The sequence below is a fragment of the Sorex araneus genome, chromosome 3, assembly GCF_027595985.1.
Source record: "Sorex araneus isolate mSorAra2 chromosome 3, mSorAra2.pri, whole genome shotgun sequence".
Lineage (NCBI taxonomy): Eukaryota > Metazoa > Chordata > Mammalia > Eulipotyphla > Soricidae > Sorex > Sorex araneus.
In genome coordinates this window covers 142272300-142299806 of record NC_073304.1, presented here as the reverse complement: position 1 = coordinate 142299806, position 27507 = coordinate 142272300, and the positions used below count along the sequence as shown (strand labels likewise).

Sequence of the window (27507 nt, the reverse complement as noted above, 5' to 3'; positions counted from 1 at the left end):
TTATTACAATCAATATCCCAAAACCTGTCCTACCACCATTACACCTTCCCACCACCAATATTTTTAATTTCCTACCCACCACCGAAGCTTACCCCAATTGTAGGCCCTAAATAATTTATTTTATATTGCTTGTTATGAATTATCTGCTAAAAATGATCAGTTTCCTCAGAAGAAATTGTGTGAAGATTGTTATATCTCAGGCTAGAGCCATTGAGTCCTTGTATAAGAAATTTACTGGCATGTTGTTATAGGTTGAGCCTTGTGTATTTATATATATATATATATATATATACACATATATATATCACTGTCACTGTATCATTGTCATCCCGTTGTTAATCGATTTACTTAAGCAGGCACCAGTAATGTCTTCATTCATCCTGCCCCTGAGATTTTAGCAGCCTCTCCTTACTTGTCTTTTCCAATTGGAGGCTTCTTTCAGTGTCAGGGGAATGAGACCTGTTATTGTTACTGTTTTTGGCATATCGAATATGCCACGGAGAGCTTGCCAGGCTCTGCTGTGCAGGCGGGATACTCTCGGTAGCTTGCCGGGCTCTCAGAGGCATATATATTTATTTCCCTCTATGATGATGGGTTGCATGGCCACTTTGTGGCTGCGTGGTCCAGGAATATGTTCACTCATTCATGAGGCTCAGCCCAAGCATGTGGAAAGTGGCCTGGAGCATGGTGGCAGTTGGGTTGGCTGCTGGGGCTGGGTCCCTTGGGGCAGGGAGGGCTCTCACCCGGCCCCCTCTGGAGTACCCCAGTGTAAACAACCTCTGGTGCAGAGTCTGGTGGCATGGTTATGGGGGCCTCATTTTATGCTCCTTTCCAGGAGAAGCAGCCATGAGTTCTGGACGGTGGCGATGAGGAGATTATCTGGCACCGGCAGGAGGTGGCTTATGGGTATGATCCCCGAGTCACTGGAGACTGGGAGAAACAGGCAGAGGATCTCTGCTCTCAGGTCCCGTTGAGCCCAGAATCCAAGATCACAAACTTTGTGATCTTGTGATCTATCTGTCTGTCTCTATCTATCTATCTATCTATCTATCTATCTATCTATCTATCTATCTATCTATCTATCTATCTATCTACACACACACACACACACATATATATATATATATATATACACACATAATATAATTTTTTAAATTGAGATCAGTTGCTTTCTACTTTACACCCCATCCAATGTGGTGTGCTACTCCTGGTATATCAATGGTATCGAGTATGAGATGTCGCTTTAGGATATTCTAAAATTTTAAATAGGTTGATACAGCTGAAGTTAAGTTTTTAACTGGGGCCTGGAGGCATCTCTGTAGCTTGTTGCTCTCTTCCAAGTTTTATGTGTGAGTCTCAGGATCAGGGGCTTTATTAGCTTTCATGGCACCAGAAACAGTTTGTGGACGTGACTGCCAGGCTGCTGGAATCACAGGGAGATGGGGAAGGTCTCCCATTCCCGACTGCATGGGAGCCTATGGATATTGCGGTCACAAAGCTCATAGACCTGAGTTTTTCTGCAGATTCACTCATGAATGAGGCTCATCCGAGCCTGCGGAGGTTGACTGTGAGCATGACGGCCATTGGGTTCTGGAAGTTTTTATGTGATGGGGCTCTGTTGGGGCTGGTGACTCCCCCATGAATGTTACTTTTATGACCTTTTCATTTGTACTGATACTTCTGATCTGTCAGATTTTCAATATTTGTAAGGACTTTTAAAACTATTGTAGGTAACAGAAAACCCAAGTAAGATACACATGACAAGGACTTATTTTTCTCTTGCAAAAAATGCAATACTAAGCTGGGGCTGCCCTGGAATCAGCTACACAAACCAGCAGTTCAGTGACATCAACAGTCCACGCTCTTTCCACCTTCCTACTTCTCCTGTCCTTAATGTCCTTAGTGTGGCAGGTTTGCCCTCAAGATGGCAAAATGCCTGTAGCCACTCAAGCTTTGTGCCCAGCTAGGACTGTAACCAGAGGAAGGGACAAGTGTTTGTGTGTGTGTGTGGGGGGGAGGGTGGTATTTTAAATTTGGCCTTTTAAGAAACAATCTCTTCCAGACATAATTATCAGACTTTACCCAATTTCTTTTTGACTAGCATTGGGCCATTGATTTGTGCCTGCCTAAACAAATCACTGGAAGGCGCATGTTATCATAGTTGGCTTAGCAACTTCAGATGCTACCCTCTCGGACTGGCCCTACCTGAAGAGACTTCTTTGAAGAGAATAAGCTCTGAACAAATGGAAATTTTGTAAGTTAGGAGGAGGAGAGTCTATTGTGGGGAGGGCAGGGAAACCAACAGTGTCTAATTTAAACCGCTTTCACTTTTTAGTTTAAATACTTGAGAGAATGTCTGTGAATTTATTAGTTGGAATAATATATTTATGTGTGTGTGTGTTTAGGAAGAAATTTTTTAAACTAAAATAGTTAGCTAATATGTACTTAGTAATGTGTGTAAATGATTGTCAATGAAACTAAAACATGAATACATTTCATTTTCTGCCAGTAGGAATATATTCTTTAGGTCTTAAAATTCTTCCAGAAATTTATGTTTAGAATTCTAGTCTCCTTTACCTTCTGTTGGTGCTTGGTTGTGTATATCAGCTGTTGGTCCTAAAAGAAGACTGCAAATTGATCGCAGTGTGAGGTGCTTTTGATGGGGAAGGCTAGGCTGAGGGTCCGGGTACTCGGTGTGCATGGAGTATCAACTGTTTATTGCGTTATATGTTACATATATACGGCACAGTTTTTTCAACTTGATTTTATTAAGGCAATATTGATTTATGACTATAAAAGTTCATGTGGTTTAGGGCTCAGTATTACCAAGTGACGCTGTTATCAAAATGCCAGTTACCTCCACCATAGAGCATTAACCCACAGGAAGCCGCTGCAGTGAGGCCACTCACCCCACCCTCCTGTAATCTTGTAATGTCAGTTTTATTATTGGAGTTTTAAAGTTTCTTTTTACTTTAGTAACTTTCCTGGTTTTCTTTCTCTGTAAATCATATCCGAGTGAGAACCTCTGCTGCTTGACTTCTTCTGACTTACTTTGCATGCATGGTACTCTCACCACAGGCCCATCTATGTTGTAGCAAAAGGCAAGATTTCCTCATTTCTAATTGCTGAGTGTTATTCTCTTGCACACACACACACACACACACACACACACACACACACCCCACATACACATACACACCCCACACCACCACACACACACACATCACACAGCTTCTTTTTCCACTCGTCTGTCTTCTTTTTCCACTCGTCTGTTATTGAAGACTTGGGTTATTTCCAAATCCTGACTTTACAAATATACGGTGAACATTGTGTGCTTATATATTTTTGAGTATATATATATATATATATACATATATATATACATATATATACACACACATATATATATATATATATATATATATATATATTTGCTTTTTTGGGTCACACCCAGCAATGCACAGGGATCACTCCTGGCTCATGCACTCAGGAATCACCCCTGGAGGTGCTCAGGGGACCATATGGGATGCTGGGATTTGAACCCGGGTCGGCCGTGTGCAAGGCAAACGCCCTACCCGCTGTGCTATCACTCCAGCCCTGAGTATTTTTGTCTTTGAATAGATATTCAGGAACAGAATCACCTCCCTCCCTCCCTCCCTCCCTCCCTCCCTTCCTTCCTTCCTTCCTTCCTTCCTTCCTTCCTTCCTTCCTTCCTTCCTTCCTTCCTTCCTTCCTTCCTCCCTCCCTTCCTCCCCCCCTCCCTCCCTCCCTCCCCTCCCTCTCCCCCCCCTCTCTCTTTTGAGAAATTTCCATATTGGTTGTTATAGTGGCTGGAACAATTTACATTTCTACCCACAGTGTGTGAGGGTTCTTTTGTTGTGCAGAGTCATCATCTGTGTTCTGTATGGAGCTGTTTCTCCAGGCTTGAGGATTCATTTTTCTATGCACACCCTCTTGTGTTTATTCCTGGCATACAGACTTGCATTTCCCTGGGTGAAAACAAGGTCATTTTCTTCTTCTGTGTGCTGTTCTCCGTCTGTTTGTCTTCTCTAGTTGAATATCTGTTTAGTTCTCCTCATTTTGGGGTGGAGTGTTTGTTCTTTTATTAAATCTTTTGAGTTGTTTATATATCTTAGATGTTAGTTTGTTGTCAGAGGTATGAAGAGTGAGTATTTTCTCCTTTCAGTTAGATGGTCTTTTGTTTTAAAATGGTGGATCGTTTCTATTTCTCTGTAGTTTTCTTTTTTTTTTTTTTAGTTCAACGAAATCCCGTTTGTCTAGTTTTGGTTTTAGGTTTCTTGCCAATGAAATAGAATTGAAGATGTCACCAAAGCTAATGTTATGAAGTCCCTTGTCTCAGTTTTCTTTTGCTCATCTTCCTTCCTTCCTTCTTTCCTTCCTTTCTTCCTTCTACACCTGGTGGTACTTAGGGGTTACACTTGATGTGTTGCTTGAAGTCACAAGTGTTGTTGGGGGGACTTGTCATATTAGAGATCCAAGCTGAGCCTTCTTTCTATGTTTTCTTCCATATATTTTTGTTATTTTGGGTCTCAAGTTCATGTCATTAATCTGTTTTGAGTGAACTTATGCACATGGTACAATACTAATTTTTACGTAAAACCAATATTTAAAAGCCTATTTCAGGGGCTGGAGTGATAGCACAGCAGGTAGGGCGTTTGCCTTGCACACGGCTGACCCGGGTTCGATTCCCAGCATCCCATATGGTCCCCTGAGCACCGCCAGGGGTAATTCCTGAGTGCAGAGCCAGGAGTAACCCCTGTGCATCTCCGGGTGTGACCCAAAAATAAAAAAAAAAAAAGCCTATTTTAAAATCTCTTGTGTCTTACACATGGCTTGTGCTCAAATATTTTCAATAGAGTCAAGATAAAAACTGACTCACACGTTTTGTTGAGTAAGTATGATGGGAGGGGAGGGATTGGCGGACTCATGGACAATGAAAGGTCAGACTAACAAGATGGGTTGTGGATCCCAAATTTGGAGTAAAGGAAGTGAGGACTTGAGGAGGATCATTTTCAAGGGCTCAAAAGGGTTGGAGAGTTCTTAAAATTTTGTTTTCAAAAGGTGTGAGCAGAAATGGTAACACGTGATAGTCCTGGAGAGTGGATTGCTTGAAACCGAGGTTTTGGAATTGGGAGGCTATTATCAGCAGTGACATGGGTTAAACTATGACATGGGCACAAGTGATGAAAAGGTGGTGAAGGATAACTCACCTCATTAGAAATGAGGAAGTCAGGTGTTATTTAAGTACATGTTGAAATCACTTCTAGCTATGAAAAGACAGTGAGCAAGAGCCTGAAATGTTTCAGAGGGCATGCTCGGGAGAATGAAAGATTTGGGTCAGTGGGCTACTTAGTGTACAGACTGATGGGGGAAGAGCAAAGAAGTATTTTGTGTGTGTGGGGGGGGAGGAGGGGCAAAGAATGTTCCAGGTCCTGCTGTGGGGAGCTAGGAAGACATCGAATTCATAGGTTTAGGGTAGTGCTTCTGCTTCCCTGCAGGCAGTCCGGTAAGAATTTATACTTTGCAGTGTTCTCATTGATTTCCAGGTTCAGGTGGACCCAGATGAGGAAGAGAACCTGTAGAGATACGGTGGTGGGAACGGAACTTCGTGAACTTTATTGGATATGGTGAATAGAAGTTTGTGATTAGGAAACCTGGATTAAATTAGATGATACCCAGAGCTATTGTACTTGTCTTCAGCAGAGCCTGGCAAGCTCCCCGTGGAGTATTCAATATGCCAAGTACAGTAACAATGATGGGTCTCATTCCGCTTACCCTGAAAGAGCCTGCAATGAGGCACCAATGGGAAGAATGAGTAAAGAGCGGCTGCCAAAATCTCAGGGCGAGGATGAATGGAGATGTTACTGGTGCCCGCTCGAGCAAATCAGTGAACAACGGGATGACAGTGATACAGTGATACCCAGAGCTATAGGGAGGTGACTCTCAAGGATGAGTGTCCTGTGGTAGACTTGGGTTTCCAGGGAGATGAATGGAAACTCAAATGCCAGATCCAAGGAGACATCCCTGGTATATGCCTGGGGCAACCTGTGATTGCTTCTATTTACATATTTACAGAGTGTCCTTCTTGATTCTGGTCTATTTGGAAGCGTGTATGGAGGACATGTGATGAGGATGTAGGGAGGGTGACTGGATGTCCTTCAAGGAGCAAGGGGAGGACCTGCCATCACTCTGGTGGGGTGGGGTCATGTGGACGAATGGTTCTATTTATAGTATATTACTGCTTAATTTCTGGATGACTAGGAGTAATTCTAAGTCAACTATCTCAATGTTATTTATTCTAAAAGTGAAGTTGGATTGAAAACATGGCTCTTGAGAGCATTTTTGAAAGATCTTTTGGTATTAGAAAAGTATTTATGTGGAATGTACTTTGTTCTGCTGGTTCTCAAAGTTTTGCAGAAATTCTGGCAATGACTTTGCTGGTGGGGCAGGGTATGTAAGGGGTGTTCTTACCTGCATACTGGCTTTGCATAAGGAGTAGACCCACTTTTCTATTTATTGTCTATTTTTAGACCTTTTATCTTTGACAAGATCCATGTTTGGAGTCTCATGCACGGTGTCTGGAGCCTTTCATTTGCTTAGCATGCTTGCACTCACAAAGGGTTAGTATTTGCTTATCATCAACTCAGGAGATAGTTCAGGTCTGTATAGAGATGCATTTAAGATGTAAATTTCTCTTTACCATTGTGATGATAAAAATATACGTTAATCCCTGGAGCAGGACCAGCATACCTACTGTCTTAGTGCAAGATTACCTGCTGAAGCTTCAGAGAGTTTCACTGTGTAGCCTTTATTGCCTCACCAGGTGAGCCCCAGTCCTTTACCTGGCCTCGTCAGTGTCGTGCAGGAGGCTCAGCCAGGAGAAGGAGCCCGAGTCTGAGCCTGTTCTGGTGAGCATGTGCCATGGTTGGTGGAGAGTTTCTAGCAATAGGAAGCCTTTGTTATGTGGGTGCATTGTGTTTGTTTTCCTTCTTCAGCGAGTGCCTTGGGGGAATAGCTCTTCAAGAGCGTGCTGGTCAGTGAAACTGCCTTCCGGTAAGTTTGTCCAGAAACAACATTTCCACAATAATTCTGCATAAAAAACCTTCTCATATCATAGTGCTTACATAGGACTGATAAGCATTTGTTTTTCTTCATTTGTGGCTCACATTAACTGGAACAGTTTAGTTGCACAGCCTGTTGGGTTTAGGTTCTGTGTGAACTGAACTGTTGTTTGAGTTTCCTCATTTACTTTGGACCAGCTAGCTGCCTGATACTCTCCTGGGAACTGCTGTTCATACTAACCAGCATATTGGCCAGAGCAAGTCAGGAGGATTACCCCAAATCACTTTAGGTGGGCATTATTCAAAGGTGTGCATGAAGGGAAGAAATGATTTGTGGCATTTTTACAAAGTACCACAAGCAGGGAAAGATGTGTAAACTGGAAGGTTTTTAAAGGTGAAATCAGCAGTCTCATATTTGCTGTTTAATACTTGATACATTATTGCCCAGGAAAATCGTGAGACTGTGGGCTTAATCCCCAATGCACTGAGGTGATCCTAACAGCTTCTCTCTGATCCTCAGAGAGCGGGAAAATAAAGGAAGAAATGATGCATCACTAATGACATTCATTCCTGTCAACATTTTCTGTGTTGTGTCTGATTTATTTTCCTTGTTTTCATTTTTTCTAAAATAAGTTTTGGTAATTCTTGCAGTTATTTTTGTGTTTTACTTACCCCTTCCCTTGCACTAGCCTGTGATCTGAGCATCACAGCTTCCGGAGTCATTGTCTGAATTTGAACAGGACTGTAAATGGCCTTGGTCTACATCTGGTATGGGGGTAGGACTTCGGCCTGCTATGCCTGAGCTTTGGAGAGGGAGGGGGAGGGAGAAGAGGGGAGTGCTGGGTTGGGGACAGAGGGAGGCCATTCTTCTAGGGAGATGCTGAACTGAGCATTTCCCTCCAGTGGTCGTACCCACTGGGATAACTTTTCCCTTTGATACTTTCCAGGGATCTGCTTCAGCAGGTTTTGGGGAAACTGTTAAATTCTTCAAAAAATTAAACAAAAAAGTAGAATTGCTATTTGAAGGGATTATCTGTAGGAGGAAACAGAGGGATGATCCAACTGATTTTATAGGTATAGTTGTTGGTAGTGTTTATTGCTGTGTCGGGATCAAGGCCATTTAATAAGGGATGGTCTCATTTAGTGTGTGAGTTTCACGAGTCATTGAGTATTGTGGTTTTCAGAACAAGTAGGTGAAGCTGAGTTATTCCCACCTGGTGAGATGGCCCTTGCCAGGAGCTAAGTAATTATAAAACAAATAACATTTAAAGACTGCTGACTGAGTTTTCTAAGCATTGTGCATATGCTTATATTATCATCACAGTGGTCTTATGAAGTAGACACCATTGTTAGGCCCATTTCTCAGATGAGGAAATTGAGGCAGGGAATGTTTATATCACTTATCTGAGGTTTTGAAGCTTCTGGGCTTGAATCCAGGTCTACATCAAAGGGTTTTGCCCTCAGCTGTTGCTATTGACTCGTGCCTAGGTGTGGAAAGATAATTACCAAGAGATGTAGCTGGATAAAGGATGAGGGTAGGTTTTCATTGTGGGTAGGTAGAAGATGAATTTTGAGGCATAATGGTAAAATAAAACTGTTTACTTGCTTTGAATAAATTCAAAATAAAGTTTTAAATTTAGAAATAACTTCTAACTATAAAGCTACCTGCTAATTGCTTCCCGGTGGCTAATTTGAACACATCTTCATGAGTTTTATGATTATAGTAAGGTGGCATATGTCCATGCCAAACACTTAAAATCGTCACCTCTGCCCGTTGGTTGCTGTGAGTGTGTGAGGTTTAGGCAGCACCTTCTGGGGTGTGTAGGAGGGTATCTTACGGTCAGTGCACTCACTCCGCTCCTGCCTCTTACTGTGCTTTTTTAAAATCTGGCTCTTTTGCTGATCCCCAAGGTGATGACTTATTTATTTATATTCCTGACCCAATTTCTATTTCTGGTTTTGATTTATTCCCACTTCTTTTCACGACCTTTCCATGGCCCAGGTTTGAGTTGGAAGACTGGTTGGGAAAGTTCTGCCCCAGAATACAGATCCTGAACCTAAGGGCTTTATTTTTTAAATTTTTGTTCTTTGTTTCAAATCTTGATTACACCTCCCCCTCCATCTCATGGGTTTGGGGTGAAGATCAAAATAAAGTCATGACAATGTTTTTTAAATAATAAAGCTTGAGATATACATAGGACATTATTTATATTCCAGTTTTTCCAAGTAATACTGTTTCTTCTCTCCCTTGCTCTGCATCAACTTTGGTGATGTTGCCTTTTTACTGGTTTATTTACCTCTGTACAATTTAGTCTAGGTCTTAGCTCTTTGAACTCCCCACCATTTGACATGGGATTAGTTGGCATGTTTAGGGACTTAAATATAAAAATGTTTGATACTGCTAATATCTTAAACATAAATGTTTGAATAATTGGGTGATGAATGTCTTTCCAAACGAAGTTTGTGGTCATGATTTTCTACTGGATTTTTATGTTTCTTGAAGTTAGTCTTATTAGAAAGCAACCTTTTGGTACTTTCTTGTGTTTCTTTTAATAGAATGCTAAGTTTTAGTGCCAGTACCTGTTGCTGTGTATGCTTTATGGAAATCCATCTGGTGAATTTTATTTTATTTATTTTTGCTTTTTTGTCACACCCGGCAATTCACAGGGGTCACTCCTGGCTCTGCACTCAGGAATTACCCCTTGCAGTGCTCAGGGGACCATATGGGATGCTGGGAATCGAACCCGGGTCAGCCTCATGCAAGGCAAACGCCCTAAGCACTGTGCTATTGCTTCAGCCCCCAAATTTTATTTTTTGAGAATAAGACAAATCAAGGAATCATCTAGGATTCTAGAGCTATAAAATTAGAGCTATAAAATGTTTGATATTTATTCCTTATTTATCAGCCATTTGTTGTTGTGCCCCTTGGGCCTGAGACTGTTCCTCAGCTGGTCACATGCTGTATGCATGCGGCATTCCTCTCCTGGTGTAGCTCCCATGCCAGTGGGCATGCGGTCATTGAGTAGGCGTTGGTGTACGTGAGATAGTTTACACTAATCCTGAAGTGCTGAGGGGACAATCATTGACAAGGACTCCCAAACCAAAGGAGACTCCTCCCATCTTAAAAACACTCTATAGATGTTGTGCTTTTAGTTTCACTTTGTTTTCAGGTGGCTTGAGGGTTTGAAGAAGACAGGTGGTAGGATAAATGGGATGTCATGCACAGGGAGCACTTTTCCATTTCTTTGAGGCGTTAATGTATGATCCTGGTTTTGAAGGCTGAGAAGGCACTAGCCATATGAAGATCTGAGGCTGTGGGCATCAGAGCAGAGCCCCCTGAGACTGGGAATACACTTGGGGAACAGGGAGAAGCCACAACAGCTGGAGTTATAGGGCAAAAAGACTAAGGTTAGTGCTCAGCAAGGGCAGTTGTGCAGAGCTTTGCTGGGCTTGGTGAAGTGCTTGGCTTTTTTTTTTTTTAATTGAATCACTGTGAGATATACAGTTACAGAGTGTTCCTAATTGGGTTTCAGTCATACAATGTCCTAACACTCATCCCTCCACCAGTGCACATTTCCCACCATCAGAAAAGGTTATCATGTTTGTTCCTTTACCTACTTTCAGCAGCGTTCTTATTCAGAGTGGACATTTCCTACTGTCATTGTCATGTTGGCCGCTTCTCTATCCCCACTGTCCTTCCCATCATTTGAGGCCAGCTTCCAACCATGGACCAGTCCCTCCTGGTCCTTGTTTCTATTGTCCTTGGGTATTACTCAGACCATGTTTTGCTTTTCTTTTAAATACTACTGGAGGGTGTTGGAAGGTTTCCAGTAAAGAAACTTGATAAGATTTGATTTATATTATGATTTTTGTTTCTTGTTGACCGTACTTTGGAAAGGGCTGTCAGAAGGAAACTCAGGCAGTGCCGCTGTCACCTGGGTGATACAGGCCAGACTGGTCTGCGGAGATTAAGAGTGGGATTCAGTAGGGTGACCTATCGGGCAGTGCAGAATCAAGAACTCTGGGGATGATGTCTGGGTTTGGCTGAAATATTTGGGTAGGGGGTACTGTGTCTCACTGAGATGAAGGCCTGAGGGAAGAACAGTAATTCCATTTAGGTTTGTTTAATTTGAGAACCCCTTTAGATCCCCTTGAGAAATCCAGAGGCCAGTAATATATGAGAATAGAGCTTGAAGCAGAGGTGAAGGCTTAGTGGAGAACTGGTGGAAGAGAGGAGCTTTAGGGCACGATTTAGAAATCAAAAGAAGCCCCAGTAGAGATCTGAAATTTCTTCATGGTAGCTGCAGGTATGTGCAGAGGGTTAGGCCAGTTCTTTCCCGTGGTCTCGCTCTGATTATTGTGGTCATCCTCCTGTCATTGTGTTTCCTCCCTGTAATGCCCATGAGCGGGCAGCAGTGCCACATTAGTGGTTCACACTTGGGCTCTGGCTTAATTAACACAGAATTGCAGCTTTGTTGTCATCCTGTTAATTAATTCAAGAAAACTTGAACTAAATATTGTGCTAGATGTAGGGGACATAAAATACTTGAGATGAACTAGCTGGGAATTCTGTGGGGGTAGGCAGATCACTCATCAGAACTGAGTCAGGCTTTCCCCACGAAGACTAGAGTGGAACACGCTTGGTGACGGGAAGAGGAGGAGTATGGTGGCAGTGGCATTGCTGTCGTCTCCTGTGGCTGGGCTGCCTGAGCAGTCTGTGGGGGTGTGGGAGCCAGGGAGTGTGCTGCAGAGGAAACAAGAGAGGGCTGGCAGTTTGTGTGGCTGGAAAACAAGTGAATCCATTCTAGGAACTGGGAAATTCTGCAGGAGGCATTCACAGATTCTTTGGCATGGCTCTGTAGCCTATAGTAATCATAGTTTTGTAGCGGGGGGAGGACCTCCCAAGCACTGTTCATAAGACCCAGAGGCTCCTCCTAATGGTTCTCTGTTGGTTGGGCCAGTGGCTTGATGTGAGCATAGTAGGACATAGTGCTTCTCAGGCTCGCAGTGCTGGGGATAACTGGGACCATCCCAGCAGTACTGAGGAGCCGCCAGTCCATAGCTGGTGGTGCTTGGAGTTCTGGGGGTACATCTCGTGATGCCTAGGGGACCATGTGGTCCAAGGAATCCACCCAGAGTTGGCTTCATGCGAGCAACATGCTATCCTTAACCCCGGTACTGTCACTCCATCCTCAAAGAACTCTACAGTCACAGGGTTTCACTGCTGTCTGCTTTTCCACCTGTAAATTCTTTTATTATGAGAAATTTTAACTGCTCTGTTCTGTTTTATTTTAGAGCAGGAAGTATACCGTGATTTATTTTACTTTTTTAAAAAATTTGCATGTTTTATTGTTTTTTTTATAAAGTTGTTCATGATGATTTATTATATTCAATATTCCAGCACCAACCCCACCACCATTGCATCTTCCCGCCACCATTACTTCCAGTTTTCCCAACCATCCCTCAAGCCGCCCCTACAGCAGGTCCTGGATAACTTATTTTACATTGCTTGTTATATATAGTTTGCTAAAAAATGATAAAAAGAGAAAGATTTTTTTTTAAGATTTCATTCAAAGAACGTGTGTGAATATTATTGTATTTCATCATGGAACCGTTAAATGCTTGTATAAAAGATTGCTAACATGTTACAAAGTTAAGCCTTGTGTGTTTTTATTATGCTAATTGAGATTAGTTGCCCTTTGCTTTACAACCCACCCAATGTGGTGTGCTCCTCCTGGTTTATTTGTGCTGTAGAATTGGAGATGTTGTTCCAGGATCTTCAAAATTTTAAACAGGTTCAAAATTTTAAACAGGTTAATACAGCTGGAGTTAAGTTTTTTTTTTTTTCTTTGCTTTTTGGGTCACACCTGGCGATGCTCATGGGTTACTCCTGGCTCTGCACTCAGGAGTTACCCCTGGTGGTGCTCAGGGGACTATGTAGGATGCTGGGAATCGAACCCAGGTCGGCTGCATGCAAGGCAAATGCCCTACCGCTGTGCTATTGCTCCAGCCCCTAGAGTTAAGTTTTTATCTGGATGGTGACTTAGATTGCTCCGGACAGCTCTGCCTGGCTCAGAGTTCAGGAACATTGCTGTAACTTGTTGATTTCTTTTGGGATTTATTTCTGGATCTCTGGATTATGGCAGGTTAATGAGCTTACTTGGCTCTCAAGGTGGTTCATGGGTGTGACTGCCAGGGCTTCTGGAAGTACAATGAGGTGAGTGGAGGTAGCCCATCCTGCCTCCCTGAAAGCCAGGAGATTACAGTCACAAAACCCGCATGCCTGAGTTTTTCAACAGATTAATTTCTGGGTGAAATTTATCCAGAGGCTTTTCCCAAGCAGTGGAGTTGAGCCATGAGCATGGCGGCAGTTGTGGAGTGTGGAGGTTTTCAGGCCTCTGCTTGGGCACATGGTAGGCTACCCTGCCCCTCCGGACATGACTCAGCCTGGCGTGGGGCCTAGAAGAGCCTCTGCTTCTTGTTGATCTTTTTTGAGATTTATTTATGAGTCTCTGGATCATGGCCTCATTTAATATTAAAAGTGCCTTACATGTCTTATTTTAAGCAACCAGGGCAGTTTTTGTGTTAAATTCCTTTGTAGTTATCAGAGGACAGCAACTCTTCAGATTTATTATTGTTAACTTTATAGTATTGAACATGATAATGAACATCTTCACAACTTTTCAGAATTTGGGTCTCCAAAGTAATTGACACCATTATGCTAGAAATTGAATCACAACACTTTATTTTCCCCTCGGGTACTCCTTGTAGAATCTTAAGTTGTTTTTAATTTACCTGAGGTTACCAGTGTGTCTTTCAAAGTCAAGTCACCTTAATCAAGATTTCCTTGTAAATGGTGCAGGCAAGCTCTTTTTGCTAAGGAACATTTTCAAAGCCGAGTGTCCACAGTGCACAGCTACTCTGACTTGATTGTGAGGAATAGCTGGGGTTTTGGAAGGTGTATCTGGGGCAACTTGACTCTCGAAGGAATTGTCACTGGGCTGAGTTACCTGTAGACCTCCTTTTATACCTGCAGCTCCTAGTTTTACAAAATTGTTGTGACGTAAAGAAATACTGCTCCAGATAATGCAAGCGTATGGGGCCCAGTGCATTAAAACAGGAATGGCGCAGGTCATTTGAAGTTGGAGGGAAGGTAGTGACTAGTGGCCCATGTAGAAATGTGTGTGTGGTGGTGTGCAGTTTGTGCTGTGCATCTGGAGTTGCCTTTTCTTTGCATGCAGAGCAAGTTTTGACAATAAGGAGGAAAGGAGAATTTGGACCCTTTTCAGGTGGAAAACCCATGCTTTCAGATTTATTTACAGTCCAATCCCTCTTTGTGTCTTGTGTCAAGAACTATTTCAAGTGTCCACAAACTTCTGTTTCTTTATTTTCAAACAGAAAATCTTGTTCCTCCCCAGACTCTATACCCTCCCTGTAGTCGGTGTGTAAGTGTTGAGCTTCAGAAGTTGGAGACCGTCAGTAAGTTTCCGTCACAGCTCTGCCTGTGAACGGGCTGCAGCGGGCACGGCCGGGAGCTCTCTCAGGTGGAAATACGTGGATCGGATACATTTCATTGCTTTGTCTTGTCTTATTGGGGGGTAAAGCTAGTTTTAATTTTTCCTTTATCAAGAGGTGGTTTGTGAATTTTGATAATTGTACAAGAGGATTATAATTGTCTAAATGGACTTTTTTCTTTTCAGATAATGTGGATTCAAGTGATCTTAAGCAGTTTTTTGAGACCAACTATTCTCAGATATATTTCATCTTCTATGAAAATTTTATAATACTGGAAAATAGTTTGAAATTAAAAGGTAAGCATTTCTATACTCTCTCTCACCCTGCCAGTTTTTATTTAGGCACTTTAGTACTTTTACTAATAGGATTTCAAGCATACACCCATCACTACAGTCTTCGCGCTTTTCCACCAGTGTCTCCAGGTCCACTCCCATCCTTTTGGACAACTGTTCTGTAGTCCAGTTCTCGGGTCTGTTACCATTGTCTTCTTGCTATTCTCTTCCTTATAAACTTAAGATATAAGCTCTTTATATCCAGCATTTGAGATGCATCATTCTGTATTTGTACCACTCTTTTTGTTTGACTTCACTCAGCCTGATGACCCTCTAGTCTATCCACATTACAGCCAATTGCATGGTTTCATCTTTTCTTGTAGTGAAATAGTGTTCCACTTTCTACACATTTTATGTATCAAATTTTTTTTAGATATATGAAAAGTTTTAGAATTTGTTGCACATTTTAATAGATCCATTCATTTTATTTTTATTTAAATTTTTTTATTAAACTACCATAAGATACATAGTTACAAAGTTGAACATGATTGGGTTTCAGTCACACAATGTTCCAACACCCATCCCTTCACCAGTGTACATTTGCCACCACCAGTGTCCCTTTTCCCTCCTTCCACCTCCCACCCCCTAGTCTGCCTTTATAGTATGCTTTTTCTCCCTCTCTCTCTCTCTCTCTCTCTCTCTCTCTCTCTCTCTCTCTGTTTCTCTTTCTTTTTGGACATTATGGTTTGCAGTACAGGTATCCCTTTATCTACTTTCAGCATTCATTTCTTGTCCAGTGACCATTTCCAACTATCATTGTCATAGTGATCCCTTCTCTGTCCTAACTGCTTCTTCCCCTCCCCCCCTTTGTGGCAAGCTTCCTACTGTGGACCAGTCCTCTTGTCCCTTGTTTTTACTATCTATGGATTTTTCATTTATGATAGGTTTTATTAAAGCAGTGTCTGCTTTACTGAACTATGGCCTGGTTGACAACTTTGTTTCCCTTGAGTTTTATAATTGTTAATTGAGCAACAGCAGCTGAAAAGAAGAAAAGTAGAAGAAAGCTAAAGAAAACCTGAGTCCTGGGGCCCCAGAGTGACAGTATAGTGGGTAGAGCATTTGCACTCTGCTGACCCAGGTTCAACCCAGGTTTGATCCTTGGTATACCATAGGGTCCCTGAATCTGTCAGGTGTGATCTTTGAGTTCATTGGGATGCAACCCAAAATCCAAAGGGAGGAGAGAAGAAAGTCTGAGTTCCAAAGGAATAATTTATTTTAAAAGGTATATGCACACTATAAGAGATATTCAGGTTCCATAAAGGATTTGAAATGGAAAGTGAAGTGTCCATTTTGTCCAGATCCATCACCTCTGTTCTCCAGAGGCAATTTCTATTAATAGTTTTTTAAATTTTCCTTTATGTTTTTCCATGTTATTGATACATATGTATATGTTTATGATATGCCCACATATATAAAATATTCTTTGAAAATTAAGCCAGAAGATTTTACATATTGTGTGTGTATATATATATATACATATATGTATATATATATATATATACACACACATACATACATACTGAGCTACTTTTGGCTCAGTGCTCCGAGGACCACGAGTGCTGGGGATTAAAACCGGGACTCTTGCATGCAAAGCATGTTATCTAGCCCTTTGAATTCCCTCCCTGGTCAAGAATCACAGAGTTTTAAGGTTGAAAGGGGATACGAGAAATTAGTTCATTCTTTGGTTGTCCTCATTTTAAAGTTGAAAAAACAGAGAGTTTATATTACTCACCTAAAGTCACACAGATTATTATTACTTTTTTTGTGTATTTTGAGTCAATCCCAATTCCTTGTTTAGTTTAATATTCTGATTAGTGGTTCTCAAAACTCAGTGTCTTGAACTAGCAGCCTGGGATACCTGAATACATTAACCTATGAAGCTTATTAAGTCAGTAGGTGGAACTTGTCAGTGGAATAGAATTGAAAAATCCTGAAGTAATTCTTCAGATGCACAGACAGTTGATGACAAAGGAGCAAGGTTCGTTAAGTGGAGCAAGGAAAGCCTCTTTAACAAGTGGTGTTGAGTAAACCGGTTAGCCACATGCAAAAAGTGGAACCAGACCCTTTCTCAAACTTATATGCTAAGATTAATTCAAAGTGGATTAAAGGCCTTGATACTTGATTAGAATCCATAAACTACATTGAGGATACAGAGACATAACGCTCATGAGTGACCTTAGAGGAATCTCCAGTAACTTGATCCTATTGACAAAGGAAACAGTAACAACTGTTTCAGATAATACTATATCAGACTGAAATGTATTTGCAATATGAAAAAAACTATTGGCTCAAATCAAGACACCCTATTGAATCAGGGACAATATTTGCCTACATGAATCAGAGTATCCAAGATATTCAAAACATTCATGAAACTTAAGAACAACACTACAAAAGAAAAAATGGGGAGACTTATGAGTGGTTACTTACTGAAGATGGCTTACAGGCATATTAAAAAGTGTTCGTCATCACTATCAACAGGGAAATGAAAATTCAAATAACAATGCTTTATCTCCTCATACCAGTGAGAATCGCCTGTATCAAAAAGAGTAGAAACATTTAGCATTGGAAGGGATGTGATGAAAAAGGAACCCTTATTCTCTATTTGGAGGACTGTTATCTGGTTCAGCCTTAATGGGAAATTCTAAGTGGAGTCCTCAAAATATTAAAGATATAATTTCCATATGACCCAGAGAATCCACTCCTTGTCATATACCAGGAATGCAAAACCACCTATATGTATCGAAGCACTGTTTATAATAGCCAAGGTCTGAAAATGACCCAATGGTCCTTCAGTAGATGAACGGATAAAGAGAGTGTGGTATATGTATTCAATGGAATCTTCCTCAGTACTAAGAAGTTATGCAATCTTGTATATTTTGCTACAATTTAGGAGTTGGATGTCCTGCAGAGCAATATGAGTCAGAAGGAGAGAGAGAAACATGAGGTCACTCCTATGTGGATCATTAAGAAACAAAACTGGGGAATATATAATGGCCAATTAAAAACATAACCCTGAGATATTGCCAGCAGCACCAAGACTGCCAACTGCAGGGTTGTGTAGGCTGGCGAGGCAGTGGTGGAGGGACATTGGCACTCTGGGGGTGGTGGCTGTACAGTGTCCTACATGTTGATATCGCAATAAAAATCTTTTTTATTGAATAAGTGAATGAAGAGGTTGTCACTAATTACTGAAGATATGTTACAGAAGTATGTAGCCAGGTGAGGAATTGGGTGGAGGCAGTATGTCGACCCTGATTGCTTCTGTACAGAGTGGCCTTAGCTGTGGGGCCTGACGGGCAGGAAGCAGTGTGGGAGGAGGCGCTGGAGAGGCACCTGGCCCACGGCTCACTGACCTCCAGGCAGTTGTCTGGTCTATATACGGGTCTATTATGCCAGCCAGGTTAGTTTGTTTTCTTTTAAGGAATAGCTTTTCATTTTATCCTGTGACTTATAACTCAACATAAATTTGTACTTAAAAATGTTTTCCCAGGGCTGGTGAGGTAGCTTAGAGGCATAGAACACATGTTTTGCATGTTGGAGGTCTGATCCCCAGAACAACATGGTCTCCTGAGCACAGCCAGGAGTAACCTCCAAGTTCTGAGCTTGGCGTATCCCCATGAGCAATTCTGGGCATAGACCCAAACAAACAAAACCCCTCACAATAATTTTGTATGTTAGTATTTATTTTCAATATGGAATGATCTCATGTTTGCTCTTATATCTCAGCTCTGTTCCATTTTACTTAATTTCACAAGTGTGTGATGGATAAAAGTATGGTATTATGTGCAATCAAAACAGCAAAGAAAACAAATTAAACCCTAGATTTAAAAAAAATGACCTAAAAATCCTGTTTTTAAATAGTCTGCCTTCCCTCCTTTTCCCCACTTTCAGAAAAATGCAGCTGCTCAAGACTGTATCAGTTAATTTGTGTAATATTAACAAATTGCATGACCAAAACTGAATGCCATGAAACAGCAACCAGTAATTTAATTTCCATTTTTCTGGATCTTTTGGGTAGTTTTGGTTTGTGTACCTTGATGTTTCTGACATCAGCGAGTGGCTGATGGTCTCATTATTACTTCTTGCACTGGGCAAGCTATTGACCAGGACACACTAGTTCTTTTCCATGTGGTCCTTCTCTGCCAGTAGGCAGGCTTGCTTTCTTCATTTGAGGTCCTTGTGGTTCTAATTCAGCAGCTGGTTAAGGCTTTTCAAACTTTTGCTTGTTACTACATATTTGTTAATGTCTGTTGGCCAAAGTAATCACATGGAATCTCAGATGAACGAGATAGCCTTTTTCTTTCTTTTCCTTTTTTTGGGGGAGGTGTGGGGGGAGTGGGATGGGGTGGTAGGGCACATCAGAAATCAGAAATGCATAAGGTTTACTCCTTGCTCTCTGCTCAGGAATCATTCTTAGCAGTTCCAGGGGATCTAATGTAGTGCCAGGGATTGAACCCAGGTTGGCCGTGTGCAAGTATGCCTTGCCTGCCATACTCTAGCCTTGAAAAATAGATAGTTCTTGATAGAAGGAGGAAAAAATTCTATTTTTCCAATGAATCATATTGAAGACTCAATAGAGATATGGTGAGACCTTGAAATTTCTTGCTCTTAGAATAGCTTATTTTTCAATTGTAATACAGGGAAGGAAACAAAAAGATAAAGGAAATGTATACTAGAAATAGTGGAATCACTTTGGGATAATTAATTTTTAGGTTTATCAGGCCCAAATTTTAGATATTAAATTCACTTTCAGATTATATCCAGAATCATTGCCCTCATCTCAGGGGCATGATTTCTCCCATTATTCGCACCTTGATTATTGCTGTAACCTCAGAAATAGAATCCTCCCTAATCTCCCTTTCATGTGTGTACCCCACTTCTTCAGCCCCCCTTGGAAGAGCAGTTGGAGTCATGCTTTTCAGATGTTTGTCAAACCATGGTTCTCCAGAACTGCTAACCCTCACATTATTTCCCTGCTCCTAAAGCCAAGTGCGGTGGCCTCAGGCCCGCCTTCCTGCCTTCTTCGCTCTGTGCTCTCTAAACTTACCCACTGCACAGCTCCCCGTTTGCCCATGCTCTAGAAGTGCTCTCTGCATTCTGGCCATGCCATACTTGCTCAGTTACAAGGAATTCACAGTCTGTCCCATTCACTTGAACATCACTCGGATATCTACATTGCTTAATTCCTTAACCCACCCTTATTTGGCATTGACTTGCCTTTCCTCTTTTCTTTTTAAAACTTATTTATATGTTGTGTTGGGACTGGAGCGGGTAGGGCGTTTTCCTTGCATGAGGCCTACCCGGGTGCGATTCCTCCGTCCCTCTCAGAGAGCCCAGCAAACTACCAAGAGTATCCCACCCACATGGCAGAGCCTGGCAAGCTCCCTGTGGCATATTTGATATGACAAAAACAGTAACAAGTCTCACAATGGAGACATTACTGGTGCCCGGTCAAGCAAATCAATGAGCAATGGGACAACAGTGCTATTTATGTGTTGTGTGTACCTTCTCCCAGAATGTACATGTCTTCACAGCGAGTATTATTGTGTTCTCTCCAGGTCTTTGGGTAACATCTGACATAGAGATATTCTTTAATATTTGTTTGATGAAAGAATGGTACCTTTGTAATTGGGGCATATAGGGGTATTAAGTTATATAAGGGGGTTGTAATTTATGACTCACTGCTCCTATTCATAAATGAAGTTTTATCGGACACCACAATATGCATTAGTTTATTGTATATTGTCTATGTTTTTTAAACTATAACAGAACTGTGTGATTTCATGAAAGATGTACTACCTAGCCCTTGTGAAAATGTTTATTTCTGAGATGATATATGTTCAGCACTTAGTGTGGTACTTGGTGCATGAAGACTGGACAATAAATGGCAATTGCTACATAGTGTTATCCTCCTCCTCCTCTTCCTCCTCAAAAGCAGAGTAAAATTGTCTAGAGATACTTATTCTATAATCATTGCTTTATTCGTACCACAAAGCTAGAATGATGTTTTGCCATTTATTCTGTCATAAATTGAGTTCATAAACAACTGAGAAATGCTACATTACTTGCCACAGGTTAATAAACTAAAAGCATGAAAGATGTATTTAAAACCATAGCAAGGAGAGATTATGCTCAATGTAGGCTTATGTTCTCTGGCTTAGATGTCCATATGCCTCTCTAATATGAGCTTTGTAGTTCTTCTAGGAATTTTTGTTCTTCTAGGGGGGTGGTGAGGGGACACAGCTGTCTATGCCCAGGGCTTACTTGTGGCTTTGTGCTTAGGAGTCACTCCTGGTGGTACTCAAGGGATCATATGTAGTGCCAGGCTCAAACCTGGTCAATTATGTTCAAGACCTGTCATGCCTGTATTATCTCTCTAGCTCCTGCTTCCAGAAATTTTTAAAAAGTAAATAATTAATGTTGATCTGTAAATGTTATATACTATCATTTAATATAATGTCTGATATTCTAGATTCTGTATTATTATAACTAATTTTTAAAAACTATGTTCCAGGGAATAATAAGTCCCAGCGGGAGGAGCTGGACTCCATCCTCTTTCTTTTTGAAGTAAGTTCTGTTAATTCACTTAGCTTTTGAGATTCTTATAAAAATATGCTATTTTAGATACTACACTTGAACACAAAAGTAATAAACGTGTCCAGTCTTTCATTCCTTCCTCCCTAACTCCCTTCTTCCCTCTCTTTTCTTCCTCCCCACCCTCCTTCTTTCCCTCTTTCCTGTTTTTGTGATGTTGCAGTACTGTATTCTTGTGACTTATTTTTTTTAACTTGTGGAAAAATTTTTTCCAGATATGAAAACATAAAATTATTAAAAATACTAATATATTGCCAGTTATTCTTCAAAAAGGTTATATAAACAGATTAAAACATACATATATATGTACATATTTATGCTGTATAAATTTTCTTAACTGACATTGGACACTTGGGGCTTGTTTTCACTTTTTATTTTTGTGGCTGTGCATTATAGTGCACAGGGCTTACTCCTGACTTTGTCCTAGGGATGTCACTTCTGATGGTACTCAGAGGACCCTGTTTGGTGGCAAGCATCAAATCAGTCAGCTGCGTGCAAGGCCAGCACTGCTACCGTATGAAATTGTGATCTTTGATTATGTCAGTTATTCATGTTTATTGCTATTATATTCTCTTCAGAACTAAAACAATATTTAGGTGTGGCTTTTGATTTATTAAAATCTTTCCTGTCAGATGTATTAGACAAGTGGCCGGATTACTGATATAGGAGAAATTCACTAAGAATAGATTTGTAAACTCTGAAAATTTAATGTTGGCTAGAAATGACTCATTTAACGTATGCTTCGGTTGCTAGGATGTCAGCTTCATGAATGTAAAGGAGAGACTTGATGTGCATTTACTGGAAAGTTGCATAGACAAGGAGTCAAGAGGAGTAGGGCTCTCCATGTATTTTCTGGGCTTATAGAATAAGACAGATATGGGAAAGCTCTAGCTTTGACATTGACTCATGGCCAGTGCTTGATACTGTGGTTCTCCTTTCTCTCCCTTGAGGTCAGTACTCCTTCTCTTTAGTTTAGACATTGATTCATCGAGTATTTTATGGTGGATATTGTGTTTGTGAAGGCTACTCTTTTGTGAGTGAAACTTGTGCAGAGGACTTGCTTTTAACAAGAGCTTTAAATTAAATCCATTGCTTATTTATAGACCATCATCTATTTGAACCAGTCCATTAATTTATATAGTCATTGATCCATTTACCAAAGAATCTATAATGTTGGTGCAAGTTTTGAAACATAATTATAAAACCTATACTCTTGATACCTTGCCCCTACCCCGTATTAGAGCTAGAGCCTCCTTAAGTGGGTCCTGTTTCTATCCTTTTTCTCCTTTGTTTTAATTCATATTCCACATTATTGATTGATTTTTAAATTTTTAATTGTAGTTCAGGTTATATGGTTGCAATAGAGTTAAAACATATGGTACTGATATGTACTTCCCCAGCCACCAGTAAAGTGTCCGTGACCCTCTACCACTGTCCTTGCTTCACCTCTTGTCTGATCTCATTCCTCCTCTGTGATTCAGTTTTGTAATTCCACGCCAAGGGTCTGTCATTGTTTGATACCTTCTATTCCCTTGTTTTGTATCTCTGTATTCCACAGATGACTGGGATCATCTGGTATTTGTTCTTCTCCCTCTGACTACTCCCCTGCACTCCCTTCCTTTTAGATGATGCTGCTGTAAACATTTGTATCTTTAAACAATGTGTGGTGTAGTTTTGTTTCACTTGGAGTATAATAAAATAGTATAATCATCTGTGACTTGCTTTTTATATTCAATATTATTTCTAAGACTAATCCTCACATATATATTTATGTGTTAAATTTAGCTCTGATTCACTCCATTCATATTATTGGAGTAAGTAGATACATGATTTATTCAATAGCCACTGTGTTTTGGTGGGAGGGGTGCACACTTGTTGGTATTCAGGCTTACTCCTGCTGTGCACTCAGGAGTCCCTGATGGGGCTCAGGGGACTGATTATATAGGGTCCCCGGGATTGATCCCTGGTTGACTGCATGCCAGACAAGTACCCTTTTCTTTGTACCATCTCTCCAGTCTCTTAATTCCAACATTTTGTCTTTAGATCTTATTTGGTAGACAGACTGTGAACAATGTCAGCTTGTAAGTTAATTTTGCTTAAAAGTTTTGCTTGCTTTACTGCATAGTTTCACTGGTCTGTACATTGAGAAATAGAGATGATAAGGATGGCATCCTGTTTATTATGTAAAGGGGGTTTTGTTTGTGTTTTACCAGTAAGAACAATGCTATCTGAAAATTGGGGGTGGGGGAGGTATGGGGGGACATTCTCTATTTTGGGGGCTTTCCAAGCAGCACTCAGGGACCTGGGCTGGGGGCATCACTCTTAGAGATAATTGGGGTAGCTTTCCGGCCTGATGGTTTAGTGCCTAGGGTTACTAACGATACCCCTGAGGTTCGTGGGGTCACCAGAGCAACACCTAGTAGCTCTCAAGGGTCTATTCAGTGTCAGATATTGAACTTGGGAGTTCATATATATATATGTGTGTGTGTGTGTTTGTGTATATATATATTTATTGCTGTCTCCCTGGCCCAGTAAATGTCCTTTATCATATTAAGGAAGTGGTTTTTTTAATCCACTTTGGTGTGATTATTAAAATTCATAGATGTGTTTTAAGGTTTTAAATTTTTTTTTCTATATTGATGCACTCGCCCCGGAGGTACAGGTTGACCTGCTGGTGGCACCATGCCCCCCTTCCCCGAACCTGCTGGTTGCTTTCAATTATGTCTTGCTCATTCAGTTTTAAACATCCTAAAACCTTACTATATATTTTATACTCTGTATCTTTATCATTCTAGTAACTGAAACCCTTGGTTGTCTAAATCTGTTGTTTCTCATGAGTTCTGTTATACACATTACTTCTTGCATAATTTGTAATGTGTTTTAGAGATTAGATTTAATTGAACACAAATTTAGTCTATTTTAATCCTATTTTCTTTTAGGAGGTTTGTATTTTTCTCCAAGGACTCTTGGAGTGTCCTTTTGGGGGCAGGGTAGAGATTTCATATGGTGCTTAGTGGGTCCAGGGATATTATCAGTGACACTTGGGCAGTGGGGCTGGTCATTCAATGCTAGGACCTAAGGCTGCTATGGTGATTGAGTCTCTGGATGCTAGGGATCACTAAAGCTACCTTGATGATGGTTGGGGGGCCTTCAGGACCACAGTCGGTATCTTGGGCTCCAGGCTGTAGCTGGCAGTGAAGGGGAGTCTGTGTGATGCTGGGAATTGAACTCAGGGCAGCCACATGTGCCTTTGCGCCTGTACTATCTCCCTGACTTGCCTAGTACCCCTCTTAGGCGACTCCATTTTTGAGGGTCATGACTTACAATGGGATCAGATTCAGTCCCCTGACTGAGCCCAAGAACACAGTTTCTGTAGATTCTGCTGTGGCAGTGGCATTAGCTCTCTGGCACATTGCATCTTTTTTCTGTGTACTTATAGATCAAATTTTTGTTTATTTTTCTTCTGCAAACTTTCTTTTCTATCATATTTCTCCTTTTATAATTTCTCACATTTTTTTATGTACTCTAAATGCTAGAAGTGTTTAAAAGTTCCACTTGCTGTCATTGATCTCAGGGATAGTCCAGTAGGAAAGACAATCAAACCCTTGTCTTACCTCTCTTACAGAGGCAGTTTCAATATCCTCATCTTGTGCCTAGAACTAGATTAGGGAGGATGTGAATGCTGATACATACCATCTAGAGAGGATTAATTGCCTATGTAATATGACATATTATGCAAAACTTCATGGAACTTTCATTTTGTTATAGTAAGTATGAACAATGAACTGACATTACTCCTATTTATGCTTATGTTCTCTTTCTGTTCCTAGGATTAGAAGATAGGTTTTAGTCTTAATTTGTGTGGTTCATTCTATTAAGTAATATTATTGTCATTTTCTACAAATTAGCGGCATGTAAGGAGATAGTTTATGAGAAATTGGTGGTAAGTACAGATAGGACATAAATAACAAAATCATTCCTTAGAAGAGGAGGGACCTATTGGGATATGTTAATGAGAAAAAAAATTATGTTAAGAGAGTTGATAAATAGGGAACAGATTGGAAGAAAGTAGTGAGGTACAAGAGTTAGGAAAGCTTGAAAAGTGGAGTGGGTAAGGAGAATTCTATCTTGCTTTCCAAGGAGAGCCTGGAAGAGAACCTTTGAAAAAGGAAGTAGTTCCATGGGAAGCGTACCTCAGTGCTCTAACTTAGCGGGCCCTATACCGTCAGTTAGAGTCATGGCTTTGGACCGCACCAGACCTTTCCATCTGCTTTTACTGTGGCTTCAAATCTGTGTACTGAGCTTTCATTGGTGCTGATTCACAGAGATGTTTGTCATAGATTTTACTGATGTTTTGACCCCAGTTTCAGTCTTATCTTAAACACATATCTTGTCTATTACTGCTGTGTGTTCCAAATGAGTCTAGGTTGTATAGAGGGAATTTACATTGCAATCTTGGCCAGATTGTGACTATTTTGCATGACCGTTTTGTTTAAAATTTTCTTCTGCAATTAATACAATCTTTTAATTTTCTCTTGATGCAGAATTGTGGAAAGATATGGATCCCTACCCTTTGTGGAGCATATGTTAACTTTTCATGATAAACTGAATGGTTCATGGATAAGAATGAATCTGAGTGAGAGTCCAATACTAACCCAAGTTACAGAAAATTCTGAATGGCCCTTATTAGAGAGACACTCTGAGGTTACTTGCATAGAGGAAAAGGAGCTTTGGTGTAGAAGTATTTGGAACCTGAATGGACTGTCATCGTCAAATAATCCACCTGACTCTGAGAACCTCTGAATTTAGCTTTTGAGTGGTTAATGTTACCTGGCATTTGTTTTCATCAGAAAACACTAAAAAAATTTTAAAAAATTTTAATATGAAGTAAGAGATTTTTAGAGTACTTAGAGTTCCCTAGAGTCAGGAATCGTGAAATACCATGCAGGGCCAGACTGAGATCCATCCTGGAGAAACAAGCAGATAGAGAGTATGTTTGAGGGTCAGAGTCTTGATTGCACTGTGCTAGTTTTTCTAGATGATATGGGCGGGGCGATTGAGCGAGCCAGACAGATTTAGGGATGGACAGTTTGAATTACTTCTCTAGGCTTTGAGCTACATGGGTGGTCCGTAATTGTCCAGTACATGATCTCTTGGTGATTAGGGCAGAATCCCAGAGTGTGAGAACCCATTAAAGAAGGTAGTTAGGGGTGTGAATTTGGGACTGGCTGGCTTGCATAGCAGAGATGTGCAGGCACATACCACTTATAAGAGTTGGCTAACTCTGGTGTGGAAAGTCCTTGCCATGTAAGCAAAGCACCAGATACAGGTGTATCAAGAGGGAGAAAGAAAATGCAGTTAGTCATATTTCAACCTATATACCATGTGTTTTTCATTCATCTAAAGAACAGAAATGGAATAGTTTGGAGTTATATATAGAAAGACATTTTCTAGGATTGAAAGCCAGACATTTCCTTAGACTCTAGACCCCAATTAAAATATACACTGACAGAGAGGTTTAATTTCAAAACTTAAACTTGCCCCTGATTGCTACACATTCAGCTGTTCAAATGTTACATAATTAGAAATTACAGATACATAGAACACTTGATTTCTAGATTCTTTATTTTTAAATTTATCCAAAATACTTCATCAGATCAAATAACTCCTAAAAATCATCCTTTGGGGAAGACTAGAACTGTTTGTTTAATTTATAACCTATAAAATTGGCCTAACTTGGCTTAAACTTGGGTCTCTGCTGGAATACCTTTTTTTTTACTTCACGTCAGGAACATTAGTTTTCAAATGATAGGCACTGTTTTCTGCAATACTATCAATGACAGGGCTTCATTTCTGCAACTTTCTGATACACACCCCTGCCAGAGTCTGCTTCTCTCTACCATGGTTCTTGTTGCTGGTGCTGGTCTGTGGAAGTGTTCTCTCACAGAAATAGGCTAATTGTAACCCCTCTTAAATTTTGGTGT

The 27507-nt window shown here is 40.7% G+C and overlaps 1 protein-coding gene across 3 annotated transcripts in view; it reads left to right on the top strand.

The window, feature by feature from the left end:
• Positions 1-27507, top strand: part of RALGAPA2 (Ral GTPase activating protein catalytic subunit alpha 2) — a 352948-nt gene that overhangs the window by 25310 nt on the left and 300131 nt on the right. For all 3 annotated transcript variants that reach the window (XM_055131128.1, XM_055131127.1, XM_055131129.1), the window contains exons 2-3: positions 14783-14893; positions 21444-21496. In XM_055131128.1, coding sequence (XP_054987103.1) covers positions 14783-14893; positions 21444-21496 — 164 coding nt within the window. The remainder of the gene's footprint in view (positions 1-14782; positions 14894-21443; positions 21497-27507) is intronic.